Source organism: Octopus sinensis, linkage group LG4 (genome assembly GCF_006345805.1).
Source record: "Octopus sinensis linkage group LG4, ASM634580v1, whole genome shotgun sequence".
In the NCBI taxonomy this organism is placed as follows: Eukaryota; Metazoa; Mollusca; class Cephalopoda; order Octopoda; family Octopodidae; genus Octopus; species Octopus sinensis.
The window spans coordinates 5,956,414-5,974,557 of NC_043000.1; the positions used below are offsets into that span (position 1 = coordinate 5,956,414).

Below are 18,144 nucleotides of genomic sequence, written 5' to 3' on the forward strand. Positions count from 1 at the left end.
TATATGGTTCCAGGTTCAGTCCTACTGTGTGGCATCTTGGGCAAATGTCTTCTACTATAACCCCAGGCTGACTAAAGCCTTGTGAGTGGATTTGGTAGATGGAAACTCAAAAAAGTCCATCATATATATACATATATATCTATGTGGTTAGAGTGTCGAGCTTACAATTGTGAGTTCGATTCCCAGACTGGGCTGCACGTTGTGTTCTTGAGCAAGACACTTAATTTCATGTTGCTCCAGTTCACTCAGCTGTAGAAATGAGTTGTGACGTCACTGGTGCCAAGCTGTATTGATCAGCCTTTGCCTTTCCCTTGGATTACATCAGTGGTGTGGAGAGAGGAGGCTGGTATGCATGGGCGACTGCTGGTCTTCCATAAACAACCTTGCCCAGACTTGTGCCTCAGAGAGGAACTTTCTAGGTGCAATCTCATGGTCATTCATGACCGAAGGGGGTGTTTACCCTTTTATTCACACCCACAGTCAAGTGACTGAAACAAGTAAAAAATAAAAGACAGAAAAGAGTAATCAAATTAAGTATCAGTCATGTACTGGGGTTAATGATATTGATTAACCCCATTTCTTTCATATTTGCTGGCCTTGTGCCTGAATCAGAAAGTTATAGAACAGCAAAAGCATTGAGTGAAATTCTAACAAGAAAACTCTTATAGATTGGGATGAATCTTTTGATCGCTGGTTAAGTTTTCCTATCGATTTTTCACTTGTCACATCTCATTGTTTGATCAGCTGAATGACCTACTCATTGAATTAACATGTAAAGTGGTTGAGTATCCCACAGGCATGTACCTTTTAATGTAATTTTCAGGTAGAATTGGTATGATACATTTTAACAAAGCTTTACTTTTTTTGAATCACCAGTATAGTTCATTTGACAGGCTCCTGCAGGTTCTATCTATCTGGTTTCACTCTCAAGGTTCTGGTAAAGATACTTGCTTAACTCACTACATACTGGAATTGAAATCAGGACTTCATGGTTGTCAAGCAAACTTTTTAACCATTCAACCATGTCTAAGTCCATTTTGATAGTCTAGAATATAGGTAGGGTTGCCTTTGTAGAATTGAGGATGGGGGTGAATTGCAACAATATAGGAACCTAAGTGGAGTTGGGGGCACATGTGTTCTAAGAAAAATAACGAACCTTAAATTCTACAAATTCATACATTTGTAAATTTTTAATATTAAATTGTCATAGCCACATAGTTTTGGGTTCAATCCCACTGTGTGGCACTTTGGTCATGTGTCTTCCACTAAAGACCCAGACGGACCAAAACCTTATGAAAGAAGCCTTTAATATATATATATATATATATGTTTGCATGTCTTTGTTTTGACATCATATAATCACATGATGGTTATAAGTGAGTGTTACCATCTTACTGGCAGTATCATTTGTTTTCTATCTTCCATGGAATCCTGTTTAGTCATGGGAGAAATATTATCTTGCTTGGAAACAGGTGAGGGCTGGCAAAAAGAAGGGCATCTAGCCATAGAAAAATCTGTCAGAGCAAATTCTGTCTGATTTTTGCAAGCATGGAAAAGGAGGACATTAAAATGATGATGATGGTGGTGGTGGTGGTGACAGTGGTAGTGGTAACTGTTATGGTTGTTTTAACCATTTTTTCTGGTGTTTTAAGGGATTTTAGTGGGTTGTTTCAAATGTGAATCTAGATAAAAATTTTTCCAGCAGATGAGAAAGATTCCTCACTCCTTGTCTGTAAGTATATGAACTTAAAGGAAAATAGTTTTGTTTAAATATTTTTGTTTAACTAGTTAAATAGCTTTGTTTAACTAAGGCAGCGAGCTGGCAGAAACGTTAGCACACCAGGCGAAATGCTTAGCAGTTATTTCGTCTGCCATTACGTTCTGAGTTCAAATTCCACTGAGAGCAACTTTGCCTTTCATCCTTTTGGGGTCGATAAATTAAGTACCAGTTACACACTGGGGTCGATGTAATCGACTTAATCCCTTTGTCTGTCCTTGTTTGTCCCCTCTGTTTTTAGCCCCTTGTGGGAAGTAAAGAAATAAGGAAAATAGTTTTGTTTAACTCTTTAGCATTCAGATTACTCTGTCAAATATAACGCTTATTTATTCACGTTGTTTTGAATTAATCATGGATTATCTAGAGGCTTTGTGATTTCAATGATGTGATTGTTTATGTTTAAAGTGACAATGTACGGTAGGTGTGAGAGATTGGATCTGGTCATGTAAAACAGTTAGACTGATTTGGCTGAATATGACCAATTTAAATGCTAAAGGGTAAATTTTACTCTGATACAAAAGTGTACTTGTGCCTGTGTCACACTTTCAAATGAAACATTGTATTTAATGAAGTAAATTATTTTGTAACAATGGAACTTAAAGTAGATGAAACTATAAATAACAGCTTGTAGAATATTGGGTTAAAATACTCCTTTGATGAAAAAATGTAAAGGGTTGCTCATGGGACTTGAACCCACAACTTTAAACATGAGAGATGTCCTATTATACCAAAGCAACACTTTGAATTTCCTCCGTCCTTTTTAGGAGCTTTGTTCTTACCAGCAAGAATTATAAGATGTTTATAGTATAAGAATTTAGAAACCTGGGAAAACCTGAAATAAATTATACCTTAACAGTGGGACTCAAAGTGGATAAAGCTATAAATAATAGTGTGTAGAAAGTTGGGTTAAAATAATTTACTTCTTATAATGTAAACATATTTAATATTTTACTTCAGTTGCTACTGTACTTCCAGAAGGCAGCAGTTTTGGAAAAAAGCATTTAGTGCAAGATCAAGGGAGGTGGGGTGGGGCATTGAGTTTAAGACTTGGTAGGAGTAAGAAGAGGAAGTATGTCAGATAGGTTTGCATGGAGACGGTATACAGGTATCTAGTTTACAGGAACCATTGCTGTCTTGGTAAAATAGTCAGAGAGATGAAACAGTATCTATGAGTTAGTAGCTGCTGCATGTTGATGAAGTTTTTTTTTTTTTTCCAATCAATTAATTTACCAAGTATTGATATTTCACCCTACCCCATTCTTACTTGCATGGCATTTTCCATGAATGCCACCATGCAGTGTCACTTTTACAGTCGAAAAGATATTGAATCTCTCTTGCAAGTTTTAAATATCTTAAATATGTTGTCCTCTTACTCGATTTTTGTAACATGAATCACCATTTTCATTTGTACTGAATCTCTTCTAGTCCTCCACCTCCGAGTGCTGACTTGGCTTCTCTAAATTGCAATTTTTGGAAAGGTGTCAGCTGAAGGTAGTTTTCTTTACAAAATGTTAGTTTTGGTTTTAGTTTTTGTACGGAGACACTCCTCTGCACACGGATTGATCTGACTCAATAGTGTTTGTAGTGCAGAGAAATCTTTTTGTTCGTAACCAAGACATCCTTGTCTCACCTAAACATTAGCAACAATAAGAGTTAATTAGTTTTAGTTCTTGGTATTGTTATTATCTTCGATGTGTCATTGACATTATTCGTTGAGGTTTATCTAAGATAACTAATTTGGTGTGGATTATCTTTACTAACTTGTAGGTAACCAGTTGTTCAACTCATGTTTTGAATGCCATGATATATATTACACAACTATTGTGCTTTATATTTATTGTTCTATTTCTATTAAAACACAAAAATAGCTCTCTGGGTACCTATCAACCGACCATGTTAAGGTTAGCTATTATGAAAGTGCTATCATTTCATTTATTTTCAAACTAGCTACCTTTGTCTTTCAAAGAACAGGATTTGCTTTAGATCAACTTGAGATCTTTACTTCTCAGCCATGTGGTTTTGGGTTTAATCCTACTGTGTGGCACTTTGACCAAGTGTTCTCTACCATAGCTCTAGTTTGGTCAAAGCCTTGTGAGTGAATTTGGAAGATGGAATCTGAAAGAAGCCCAACATATGTGTATGTATGAGTACACGTGTATGTTTGTGTCTCCTTATGATATCATATTATTGTTGTAAAGAGTATCACTTTCATAGAATCAGTGTCATTCATTTTAATATTCTGTGAAAATATGTTTGACCAAGGGAAATATCTTGCTTGGAAACAGATGAGAGCTGATAATAAGAAGGGTATCTGGCCATAGAAAATCTGTTTCAATAAACCCTATCTGACCTGTACATCATCATCATTGTCACCGTTTAATGTCTGCCTTCCATGTTAGCATCCTCGAAAAGCAGATATTAAAATAATAATCGTGATACGTTTACTATTTGGTCTGCAATATTTTCTGTTATTTGAATTTTAATATAACTTGCTGCCCTTTTTTTTTTTCAAAGCAAATCTTGTATCTGTGCTCTTTTCTTCATCCTTTTTTTTTTTTTGTAATTTCCTCACAGATCTCTCTAGAATAGCTTATGTTGCCAGAACTATCTCTAACCTACATTCTATAAACCCTTTAGCATTTAAACCAGCCACATGCTGCCCAAATACTCTACCTGTTTTATCTTCAGACCAGCCAGGTCTGGCCTCTCGCACCTACTCTACAATGTCATTCCAAATATAATCAAGCAGATCAGCAAAATCTCGAAACTCTGAGATAATACATGAATAATTCAAGACAGTGTGAATAAATAAGCATTACTACATTTGATAAAGTAATCCAAATGCTAAGGGGTTAAGGCTGGTGTATCCCAAGTTTCAGTTATGCACCCTCACCTTTTCTTCTCTACAATTAGTAATGACCTACAAGCTATCCTGTCTAACAAACAATACACACTTATGCGGATGACATAACTATTTTCTGGGGTTTTTTCTTCTTTTTTTTTCCTCTTTGATGCAACCATCATTCACAGACATCTTAGATATTCATTATTAAAATTACTTTGAAAATACCCTTCAATTGGAACATAACCACCTAGTCCCTTTCAACAGCACAAAGACATAATTCCTACCCATAACTACACTCGCGGAGTGGTTGGCGTTAGGAAGGGCATCCAGCCGTAGAAACACTGCCAGATCTGACTGGGCCTGATGAAGCCTTCCAGCTTCACAGACCCCAGTTGAACCGTCCAACCCATGCTAGCATGGAAAGCGGACGCTAAATGATGATGATGATAATGATGATGATGATATTAAGGGAATAATTATTTCAATAATTCTTTTACACCCTCTCTATACATAAACCACAAATAAAATCCCCAAAGCTACCAAGATATTACATGATTTCTCAGACTGACGAAAATTGCATCCCAAAGATTAGGTTAGAGACAATAAGTACTTCAGTCCTGATCAATTTCTTACTTAATACAAAGCCTAAACATACTGCAAGTATGGTTAGTACGTGTAGAGCAGAGCTACTGCTACACACACACAACATCCATTCAGCTGATTGGCAAACATTCAGTCATTATTACTTTGCCACAAACACAAGCTCACAAATACTTCTACAACAATTGCAAAGGCTTTTGTTCCTCTGAACTGGTTAAATTCCCTTTCCACCCAGACCCATCTGGAACATCTGTCTCTTCTCACTCCTATTGTGTTTCACTCCCTGAGGTTTTTTTTTTTCTTCCTTTTTTTTTCTTCATTTTTTTTTTTTTTTGCACAGAACTGTTTTCTCAGTCCTTCCTGCCTAGAATTTCTGCATTGTAGAATTCCTTTCCTGTCCATATTTTTTCCTGTAGACACCAGAGTCTGTAGGTGTCAAAACGGGGACAACAACAACCAACCAACCACATAAAATCTTGCATGTCTGGGAGGGGTTTTCTTCTAACCGAAAGTTAGGTCGAAGATAACTTGGAGAAAGATCACAATAATCCGAAGGAAGTTAGGCGTAACAGAAGACAGACTAGCAGAGGAAAAGAATAAAGAAAATATCCAGAGCAGAGAATATTCAATGTGAATAATGTTGATGACAGATGCAGATATTATTGATTATACTTTCTTCTATATCTACACATCATCAAGATATATATATATATATATATATATATATATATATATATAAAATGTTTAGTTGAATGATCAGAATAGAATTCAATACATGAGTGTGTGTGTGTGTGTTTATACATACATATATGTATGTATGTATATATATATATATATATGTATCAATGTTGTGCGATTGATTGTGATGGAGCAGTTGGTTGTCCTGTTGCGTAAGCTGGCTTGGATACAAAACAGGAAGCCAAACAATAATCAATAATAAAGTTTAATAATTTTTCTACCAAATTCTCTTCGTCCCACGTCAAAAGTATAAAGAAAACTTGATTCGATGACAAGTGCTATACAACTCCAGTATGAAAACAACTAACATACATACATATATACACTGGTGTATATATGTATGCATGTATATATGTGTATATATATGTGTACATATTACATGTACATCTCTCTCTCTATATATATATATATACATGTACATATATACATGTAAACATCTATATCTATAGAAATACATCTATACATATCCATCTATACATATACAGCTATAAATATACATGTATACATACACATCTATACATATACATGAATATATACACATCTATATATATATACACGTATATATATACATTTGTGCAGATGTATGCATATATATATATATATACATACATAATATATAATATATCATATATATGTATGTATACCTGTATATATGTGAGATATTAGTTTCACTTTAATAGTTTCAGTATTAAATTAAAACTATTAAAGTTAAAGTATCTGACATTATGATAGAGAGATGTTATTGTTTCACTTTTGACATGTAATACTGAAATAGTGGAGAAGATATGATACTGCTGTGGGCTCGCACTAGGCAAGAAGTTAAGAAATTTTTTTGCCTATGACACTACATGGACCCTAAGTAAGGCATGTGTAAAATTTGAATGAAATTGCTTGTGTAGTTCTCAAGTTTTAGGGATTCACACAGATACACAGACAGACACACATTCTCATCTTTATATATATAGATATATGAATGTATATATATATATATATATATATATATATATATATATATATATATATATATATGTATATATATGTATGTATATATACATGGAAAAGGATGCGTGGCATTCGATCATATAATATAAATAATATATTAATATATGTACATATACATATATATATATATATATATATATATGTATGTATATATACTTGGAAAAGGATGCGTGGCGTTCGATCATATAATATAAATAATATATTAATATATGTATATATACGTACATACCTACATCTATATGTATATATACATGCATATATGGGTACAGGACATCAAAAAAAAAAAAACGTTGAACACAATGAGAAATGAAAACATAGAAACCAACTTTTTATCAAACAATGAAAAATCAGAGTACAAGACATACAACACAGGGAATATTCCCCTTCTTCAGTTGTCCCTGTTTCGTCTACTCCGCGTTCTGAAGGTAAGGACAAGATGCGACTTTGTTGAAGCAGTCCTTCCCGCAAAGCAAATTAAATAAAATTTGGGATTTTTTTGTGGAGGGGTAAAACTAGTAACAAGAACAGGACAGTAAGGACAAAACAACAAGTAAAAACAATAAAAGTAAAAACAGTAAGAGACAGAACAAAGAGAATAACACAGTAAAAACAAATGTGTGTGTATATATATGTATATATATATATGTGAAAACATATGTATATATGTGTATATATATATATATGTATATATATGTGTACATATATATATATATATATTTATATATAGAGGGCATTATACATACATGCCAGAGAGCATTATACATACATGCCACACGCTAAGAGGGACAATTAGTCATTTCTACCAAAAATATTACTAATCCCACCGAATGCAATTTCAATAAGAAATAATTATTTTCGAAATTTATTCTCTTATGAGGTTTTCACGCTATCTACCTGACAATTTCTTGTTAAGTTTTCCTTATTAAGTAGTTGTCCTTAATTGCTATATATATATATATATATGTTAAAGACCCGTCGTTGCCGGGTCATAGTGCTAGTGCATGTATATATGTGTATATATGTGTGTACATATTACATGTATATCTATATATACATCTACACATAAAATGCAAAATACAAAGTTATATCTTGATATCGCTAGTGATAACAATACTCAAAATATATAACAGACTGGAATTGTTAGCTCTTCTTTTTTCTCTACGTTGTATACTTTATAGACAATAATCTTTTCTTTAATTTAATTTTTTATTATCCATCTGGACTATTCCATTTCTGCACGCTAATTTTATTTTTAATTTATTTCCATTCATGTGAAACCATTTATTCAAGTTAAAATCATTGATGCAATTTTATACCAATTGCTATTTTTACTTTTTTTTTTATGTTACGATTATATTATACTTTAGTTTGATTTTAATTATTACTTACTACATATAATTCAATTGTTATTATTATTTTTATTGTTAAAGTGAAAGTATCTGACATAAAATAGAGAAATGTTTTTGTTTCACTTTTAACACGTAATACTGAAATAGTGGAGAAGATATGATATTGCTATGGGCTCGCTCTAGACAAGAAGTTGAACATGGACCCTAAGTAAGGCATGTGTAAAATTTGAATGAAATTGGTTATGTAGTTCTCAAGTTTTAGGGAAACACACAGACAGACACACATTCTCAGTTTTGTATATATAAAGATATATATATATATATATATATGTATATATACATTTATGTATATATATGTATCCCCGAAAGTGTTGGTGAAAATCTGTAAGGTCAGTCCTGTGCTCATAGGATTCTCCAGTTTAGCTTGAGTCTGCACTGTCCACTCCATTATGCTGTGTGTTAGCCAGTGTATTTGTCTGAACAGGTAGTTCTTTCCTTTATTACTGAAGGGTTTGCTGTCCTAAGCTCACATCTGCTTCGCCATTGTTCCTTTATCTCTTTTACTCTTTTACTTGTTTCAGTCATTGGACTGCGGCCATGCTGGAGCACCACCTTTAGTCGAGCAAATTGACCCCGGGACTTATTCTTTGTAAGCCCACTACTTATTCTATTGGTCTCTTTTGCCGAACCGCTAAGTGACGGGGACGTAAACACACCAGCATCGGTGGTCAAGCAATGCTAGGGGGACAAACACAAACACACACACACACACACATACATATATATATACATATATACGACAGGCTTCTTTCAGTTTCTGTCTACCAAATCCACTCACAAGGCTTTGGTTGGCCCGAGGCTATAGCAGAAGACATTGCCCAAGATGCCACGCAGTGGGACTGAACCCAGAACCATGTGGTTGGTAGGCAAGCTACTTACCACACAGCCACTCCTGCGCCTATGTTAATATTATAGTTAATATTTTTTTTTGTTTTTGCTGCTGTTTGTCCAGGTTGCCTTGATAGAACAGACAGACCTATCATCAAGGTGTTCCACCCATGTCCATCCCATCTTTTATTCAGACAGTGTATCTAGGACTATGTGCTAGCCAATGTGTCCTTCCTTTTCATTTAAGCTGTAGGATGGGATTTGAGAAACAATCATCTGCTATTTCTAGCAAAGTGAGCATACACCATTGATTTTGTATTTTTCTGTTTAGAAAAGCAGTCAACTTCAGTTGTTTTAGTGATTGCAATATATGTTAATTAGTTAATTACTAATGGTTTATGAAGGATGTCATTGTCCAATTGAGGATAGAAGTAGTGGAGCTTTTTTTTTTTTTAACCTTTTTTTCCTTTGTTTTGTTTTATTTTATTTTTTTGTACATTTCAAATGAATAATGTGTGGAATTCAAAAGAAATGCCGGTGAAACATGGTGGTATTGTTATTGTATTGGTGGATGACCACCAGGTATTGATATTTTAAATGTGATCAGTGACTGAATAATAGAAAAAAAAGCAAACCCATCAAAAACTCTGCAATTGTTTGTAATGATTCCTGGTTCCTTGTGTCCATTCTATTCATATTTTGCATTCTCAGTGTCAGCCAATTCATATAAAACAATTTACGTGTGGCTAACATGAATGCATTATCAAAAATATATTTCTTTATCTTATTTATTTTTTGTTTGTTAATTTTCACTTTTGTTTATTTGTTTTTGTTGTTTTTATGTATGGTATGTTTATTTATATATTTATTTATTCATTTATTTTTCTCTATTGCAGAAGTGTCTGAGGGGAGAGAAACATTAACTGAAGGAAGGCATGAGTTCAATTTTGCTTTTGATCTCCCAATGGGGTAAATTTTCTGTAAATTATTATGATTATATAGATATTTGTTTTGTTAAAAAAAAAAAAAAAGCCAAATAACTTATACTGAATTTAATTTTATTCTGCTTTTAGTAAAACTTGAAAATATTTCTAAAATTCTAACAACTTAAATTTTGAAAATCTACTTATTTGGCAAATGACCTGGTCTTGGATTGTATGTTGAAACTGAATTAGTTACATTGTGAAAGAGTTATTTTGATTGTTCCTAAATAATTCTTCTGTAATGGCTTAACCCTTCATCATTCAGATTACTCTGCCAAATGTAATACTTATTTATTCACACTGCTTTGAATTAATCATAAATTATCTCGTAGTTTCAAGATTTCACTGACGTGATTGTTTATTTTTAGAATGACATTGTAGGGTATGTGTGACAGCTTGGATCTAGCCAGTTTGAACATAAAACAGATAGAATATCTGGGCTGGCTGCAGAGTGTTTGGGCTAAATTTGACAGTTTGCACATAAGGGAAAAGAAACAATGTCATCCAAAGATAAAAATATTTTTGAAAAAATCAGAAAATTGTCAACTAGATTATGGCTGGGAGACAGCAGTTGAATCCAAGTAGCCACCCTCAGCTTTCAACATGGCCTGAAGTTGGCTCTTGAACCTGGTGCATGTGCTCCTCACTGTGTGTCCCCCTGGGAAGCTCTTCAAACACCTCCCTGGTCTTGTCCATCAGCTCAGCCTTGATATTTCAAGTAGGACGGTTGGTGTCTTTCTCAGCTGCATCCCACACATAATAATCCATCGGATTACAATCAAAGGAATTAGGAGGCCAGAAATTGGAACTGGTAGAATTGTAGAAATTCTCCAACAACCACTTCTGACCATTTCCCGAGGTATGGCCAAAGCATATGGCTTTCTGGCAGCTTCATGGTGGTGATTTCAACACTCAGTTCTCTTACTTGGATCTTTCATCACCTTGTCCTGCAGTGGTTGGATGGAAGATGTTCAATTTCCTGTCTAGTGCCTTAGTCAGAAGCCATGACTGACAGCCATAGAGGAAGTTAGAAAATATGATGCTTGGGAACAGCTGGATTTTGACCTTCCTACTGATGTTGTGTGTTTTAGAGATTCATTAAGGATCTCAAATTGAAAATATTGTGTATGAACAGGGACAGGTGACACTGACTTTTTTTTCAGTTCAGTCAGGTGTGAGACAAGGTTGCATACTCTCATCCTTTTAATTCACTCTTGTTGTTGATTATATTCTGCTAAAGTTTCTAGGTCATCACAATGGACTTGCATGGACTGCATTTCACTGTAAGTTGGCGCTTATTGCTGAAGGCAAAGCAGAAATGACCAACAGCTTATTGCTGAAAAAACTAGGTTTGACCATTAGTGTTGAAAAAAATCGAAGTAATGAGATGGGCAATGATCTATTAAGAACTCAATCTCTGTAGATGATCACGTAGAAGAATGTGAAGAATTCACATACCTTGGCAGTAACATCCAGTTGTAATGGAGATGTGGAGAAAGAAGTTAACATTAAGGTTGGTAGCGCTAACAGTGCCCTTCTCAAATTCGGAAGACTGGTGCAATGAAAAATAAAAATACAAACATTTCTTGAAAAACATGTAAGCAACAAGAAGAGTAGCTGGCTGTAAAACAGTGCCTCAGTACATATTCATCCAGCCCAGGGTAGCATGGAAAAAAAAAACAAGCATCTCATTATTTCTTAATTCAGGGCTATATTTTGCCCAGCATTGGTGTGATATGAGTACAGTAGGGTTAACTGCAGTTTTTTTTCCTCGTGAATATTTATCTAAATAATTATGTAATATTTTCATATTCCAAAATATTACCTATATATATATATATATATATATATATATATATATACATATATATACATACACACATATACATACACACACATATATTCTTGAAGTTGATAACGGGTGATGACAGAGGAAAGGTAAACAATTTGTGCCTGTATGTTATTTAAGCACGACTGTTTAGAAAGATGGTAGATAGTTTTTGGTTAATTTATTTTGGTTTTGATATCGTTTTTGTTTCTTCTTTTTAAAAATTATTTACACTTTCGGCATGTAGCTTATTTCTGAATGTGAAAAATATATTATGCGAATGATATGTTCCCATACAAATTGAAACCCTCTATCTTCTTATTTTCCCTTTAGTCTTCTAGGTTAGGTGAGAAATATGGTTTATGATTTACTATCGTGATACAGTTTACTCATCATTGTTTAACATCCGCCTTCCATGCTGGCATGGGTTGGATGGTTTGAAAGGAGCTGGCCAGGCAGAAGACTGCGCCATACTTCCATGTCTGTTTTGGTATGGTTTTTACGGCTGGGTGCCTTTCCTAACACCAACCACTCTATAGGAGTGGACTGAGTGCTTTTTACGTGGCACCAGCACAGGCAAGGTCAGTTTTGGCATGGTTATTTTAAAGGCGGTGAGCTGGCAGAGTGGTTAGCACGCCAGGCGAAATGCTTAACAGTATTTTGTCTGCTGCTATGTTTTGAGTTCAAATTCCGCCGAGGTCAACTTTGCCTTTCATCCTTTCAGGGTCGATTAAATAAGTACCAGTCACGCACTGGGGTCGATATAATCGACTTAATCCGTTTGTCTGTCCTTGTTTGTCCCCTCTGTGTTTAGCCCCTTGTGGGTAGTAAAGAAATAGGTTGTTACAGCTGGATGCCCTTCCGAATGTCACCCACTTAACAGTGTGGACCGGATGCTTTTTAGATGGCAGCAGCACTGGCAAGGTAACCAAGTAACTTGCAAGATACTTTACTACTGAATATAAAAAAAAAAGTCCCCTGAACATTTCTGTCTCATGTCCTAGGACTTATAATGCTGTTTACTGGGTTTCCATGACACATAAGTGACCGAGATCACAACACTCTTTGAACAGTAACCCAGTGAACTGAAAGGTACCCACTTACAGCTGAGTGAACTGAAGCAATGTGAAATGAAGAGCTTTGTTTAAGAACACACCACACCACCCAGTTCAGGAACTGAAACAGCAATCTTGCAGTTGTGAGTGCAACACACTAACCTACTGAGCCATATGCCTTCACTTACTACAAGATAGTTCAGATGTGAAATATTTACTTGAAGATCAAACTATGCTTTTTATGGGAGAACTAAAAAAATTAAGGTAACAAATAGGTGCAGGTGTGGCATGTGATAAGAACTTCACTTCCTAACCACATGGTTCCAGGTTCAGTCCCACTGCGTAGAACCTTTGGCAAGTGTCTTCTACTATAGCCTCAGGTCAGCCAAAGCCTTGTGAGTGGATTTGGTAGATGGAAACTGAAAGAAGCCTGTTGTGTATATGTGCATGTGTGTTTGTCCCACCACCACCATTTGATAACTGGTGTTGGTGTGTTTACATCCCTGTAACTTAGCGTTTGGCAAAAGAGACCAATAGAATAAGTACCAGACTAAAAATAAGTACTGGGGCAGATTAATTTGACTAGAAATTCTTCAAGGTGGTGCCCCAGCATGGCCACAGTCTAATGACCGAAACAAGTAAAAGATAGATAAATATATAAAATTAATTTGTGTGGTAAAGAAGTTTGCTTTGGAACCATGTGGTTCTGGGTTCGATCTCAGTGTAGAACCTTGGTGAGTGTATCTTGCTCTAGCCTTGCATTGGCTAGAATTTGGGACATGGAAACTGTGCATAAGACTATAATTTGTAATTGTATGTGTATGTGTTGTATGTATATGTACATGTGTGTGTATGTATATATGTGTATGTATGTATATGTGTATCATCATCATCATTTAACATGCATTTTCCATGCTGTTGTATGTATATAAATATATGTGTGTGTATAACTTTGCATATATATATATATATATATATATATATATATGTGTGTGTATATAAATGTATGTATATACATGCTACATATGTGTGCATGCGTGTATGTGTATATATATATGTATACATCCTCATCATTATCATTAACATCTGTTTTCCATGCTGACATGGGTTATGCATGTAGTGTATGTATGTATATAAATATATGTGTGTATAGGTGTATATGTTACACACACACACACACACACACATTTGTGTGTGTATGTACATGTAAATAAATAAATATATATATAATGTATACACATGCATTCAAAATTTTAATATTGAATTTATATACACATACATACACTCTGACATGTATACACATTCACTCAAAATTTTAATACCATACATGTACATATACATACATACATAGACAAATGTGTAGAATTCTGCGACATTAATTTTTAAGCATAATCAAGTTATGAGGAAGCTACCATTGTAGTCTTCACTGTCACATCTCGTTGGCTGATTTTCTTTCAAACACTTCTTTCTTTCTTTCTTTCATTCGTTTATCTTTTTATATGGCTTCTACCGTTTTTTGCCTTTTGTCTTTTTCTCTCTTACTTGCTTTAGTCATTCGATTGTGGCCATGCTGGGGCAACACCTCGAAGGGTTTTAGTCAAAGAAATCAACTTCAGTACTTACTTATTTTTTTAAAGTTTGGTACTTGTTCTGTTGGGTCTCTTTCGCTGAGCCACTAAGTTGTGGAGATGTAAACAAACCAACACCAGTTGTCAAGCATTATCAGGGTGTGTGTGTGTGTGTGTATGACAAATAGAAAGACACACACACACACACACAGACATATTCACACACACATGCATACATACACTCACATACATGCACAGTATGCTTCCTCACAGTTTCCATCTAGTAAATTCACTCATAGGACATTGGTTAATCTGGGACTGTAGTAGAAGAGATTTTACCACAGTGCTGTGTAGTGAGACTGAACCTGAAACTGTGTGGTTCCAAAGCAACCTTCTTAACGACCTGGCTATACCTGCACCTACATTTACCCCTCTTTTACTATTTTTTGTTATTGGACTGCAGCCATGGACTGGGGCACCAACTTCTAGGTGTTCAGTCAATCATAATGGAACCTCACCCCATCAGTGCTTGTTTCAGTTTAGTAACTTAGTTAATCAGGCTCTATTTGTCAAAGTGCTAAGTCACAGGACATAAAGTAGCAAAGTATAAACAACAGTGGCTTTCAGCCAGGTGGAAATTTAACATCCATGCACACACACACATATATACACACACATTATATATATGCCTGTGTGTGTGTGTGTGTGTGTGTGTGTGTGTGTGTAAATAAAAGGGTAAACACCCCCTTCGGTCATGAATGACCCTGGGATTGCACTGAGAAAGTTCCTCTCTGAGGCACAATTTTGGACGCGGTTGTTTATGGAAGACCAGCAGTCATCCATGCATACCGGCCTCCCCTCTCCACGCCACTGATGTTATCCAAGGGAAAGGCAAGGGCCGATACAGCTTGGCACCAATGACATCGCAATTCATTTCTGTGGCTGAATGAGCTGGAACAACGTGAAATAAAGTGTCTTGCTCAAGAACACAACACGCAGCCCGGTCCGGTAATCGAACTCACTACCTCATCATTGTGAATCCGATGCTCTAATCACTGAGCCATGCACCATCACATATATATATATGCATGCGCACACACACACAGTGGGCAAGAATCTTCTACTATAGCCCCATGATGACCACAGCCTTGTGAGTGGATTTGATAGCCGGAAACCTATGTATGTATATGTGTGTGTATGTTGGTGTCTCCTTGCCTTGACGTCACCCAGTAGTTGTAAATGTGTGTCACTGTCATGCAAGCAGTGTCATTCATTTCAAATCTTCCATGAAAACACATCTGTGCATGGGGAAATATTTATGTTGCTTGGAAACAGATGAGAGCTGGTGACAGGAAAGTTATCCAGTCACAGGAAATCACAGAAAATCTGCCTCAATGAATTTTGTCTGATCTATGCAAGCATGGAAAAAGGGATGTTGCAACAATTGTGATATATGCATATGTATATATGTGTATGTATATATATATATATATATATATTATATATATATATATATATACATACGTACATATACATACATACACAGTAATGCCTTGATATTCGAGTTAATTTGTTCTTGGAGACCACTCATAAAACAGAGCAATAATTTCCCATAGTAGCAATGTTATAAATTGTAATTTGTTCTTAGAAAAATATTCTTTACTCTTTAACTTGTTTCAGTCATTTGACTGTGGCCATGCTGGAGCACGGCCTTTAGTCCAGCAAATCGACTCCAGGACTTATTCTTTGTAAGCCTGTTACTTATTCTATCAGTCTCTTTTGCCAAACTGCTAAGTTACAGGGACATAAACATACCAGCATTGGTTGTCAGGCGATGTTGGGGGTCAAACACAAACATATACACACACACACACATACATACATATATATACACTACAGGCTTCTTTCAGTTTCCGTCTCCCAAATCCACTCACAAGGCTTTAGTCAGCCCGAGGCTATAGTAGAAGACATTTGCCCAAGTTGTCACGCAGTGGCACTGAATCTGGAACCATGTGGTTTGTAAGCAGGCTACTTACCACACAGCCACATAATACTTATAAATAAATGGCAATAAAACAACAGTAGAGTGTAAAGAATATTTTATGTGAAGTAAAGAGATGGACTTGTAGATTTCTTTTTAAAAAAACAAGTCTAAAGTTGTTTGTTTAGAATCTTTCTTTAACTCTATATAAATTTCTTAGTAACACGCAGAAGCATTTGTTACGATAGTAGACACTCTTGCACTTTGTTCAAAATTTGGATTTTTATATTTATTATGAAATAAAACTCATAAACCTGGGGTCTCATAAAGTGGGTCCTTGTAAAGTGAAGTATTACTGTATATATATATTGTATGTATGTCTGTTTATGTGTATGTTTATATTTGTACCTTTTCAAAAACTGGTGTTCACCTTGATGGTGGTACCCCAGCATGGCCACAGTCCAGTTACTGAAAGCAGTAAGTAAGTAATACATGTCGAGGCCATACAACTAGACAGATAAATAAATAAATGAAAGTGTGTTCAATATCGAAGAAGCAACAGGCAAGATGCTGTTGCTAGGACTTGACAATAGCAACCTCGTAGCTAGCTTACAGTAAAAAAAAAAAAAAAAAAATTGATATCACACATTGCTAGACATGATAGATAGTCAGAATCTATTTGAAACAAGAGCTATTAATTTTATAGATTTGGATTGATGATTGATGAATAGAGCTTGCCGATAAATCATTGCACAGCTTTTCTATACTCTTGTATATAACATATGAGATCTACAAGGAAACTTCATGGTAAAATGTGCTGTTGTTCTGTTTTCAAAATAAAATTCCACAAAGAAGAGCTACCTTGCATTATTATTATTATTATTTAGGTGGCGAGCTGGGAGAATTGTTAGCATGCTGGGAGAAATGCTTAGCGGTATTTCGTCTGCCGCTACGTTCTGAGTTCAAATTCTGCCGAGGTCGACTTTGCCTTTCATCCTTTCAGGGTCGATTAAATAAGTACCAGTTATGCACTGGGGTCGATATAATCGACTTAATCCGTTTGTCTCTCCTTGTTTGTCCTCTCTGTGTTTAGCCCCTTGTGGGTAGTAAAGAAATAGGTATTTCATCTGTTGCTACATTCTGAGTTTAAATTCTGCTGAGGTCAACTTTGCCTTTCATCCTTTTGGAGTTGATAAATTAAGTACCAGTTACGCACTGGGTCGATGTAATCGACTCATCCCCTCCCACCAAAATTGCTGCCCTTGTGGCAAAATTTGAAACTATCATTATTGTTCAGGTGGTGCACCGGCTGAATTGTTAGCATGCCAGACAAAATGTTTAGTAGCATTTCGCTCATCACTGTGTTCTGAGTTCAAATTCTGTCAAAGTATGCGCAGGAGTGGCTGTGTGGTATGTAGCTTGTTTACCAACCACATGGTTCCGGGTTCAGTCCCACTGCATGGCACTTTGGGCAAGTGTCTTCTGCTATAGCCTCGGGTCGACCAAAGCCTTTGTGAGTGGATTTGGTAG

At 35.5% G+C, this 18,144-nt stretch overlaps 1 protein-coding gene across 1 annotated transcript in view; it reads left to right on the forward strand.

The window, feature by feature from the left end:
* The window catches only part of LOC115210999 (arrestin domain-containing protein 3), a 107,140-nt gene that overhangs the window by 37,464 nt on the left and 51,532 nt on the right, over nucleotides 1-18,144 (forward strand). The window contains exon 2 of the mRNA XM_029779836.2: nucleotides 10,096-10,168. Within this exon, the coding sequence (XP_029635696.1) occupies nucleotides 10,096-10,168 (73 nt within the window). The remainder of the gene's footprint in view (nucleotides 1-10,095; nucleotides 10,169-18,144) is intronic.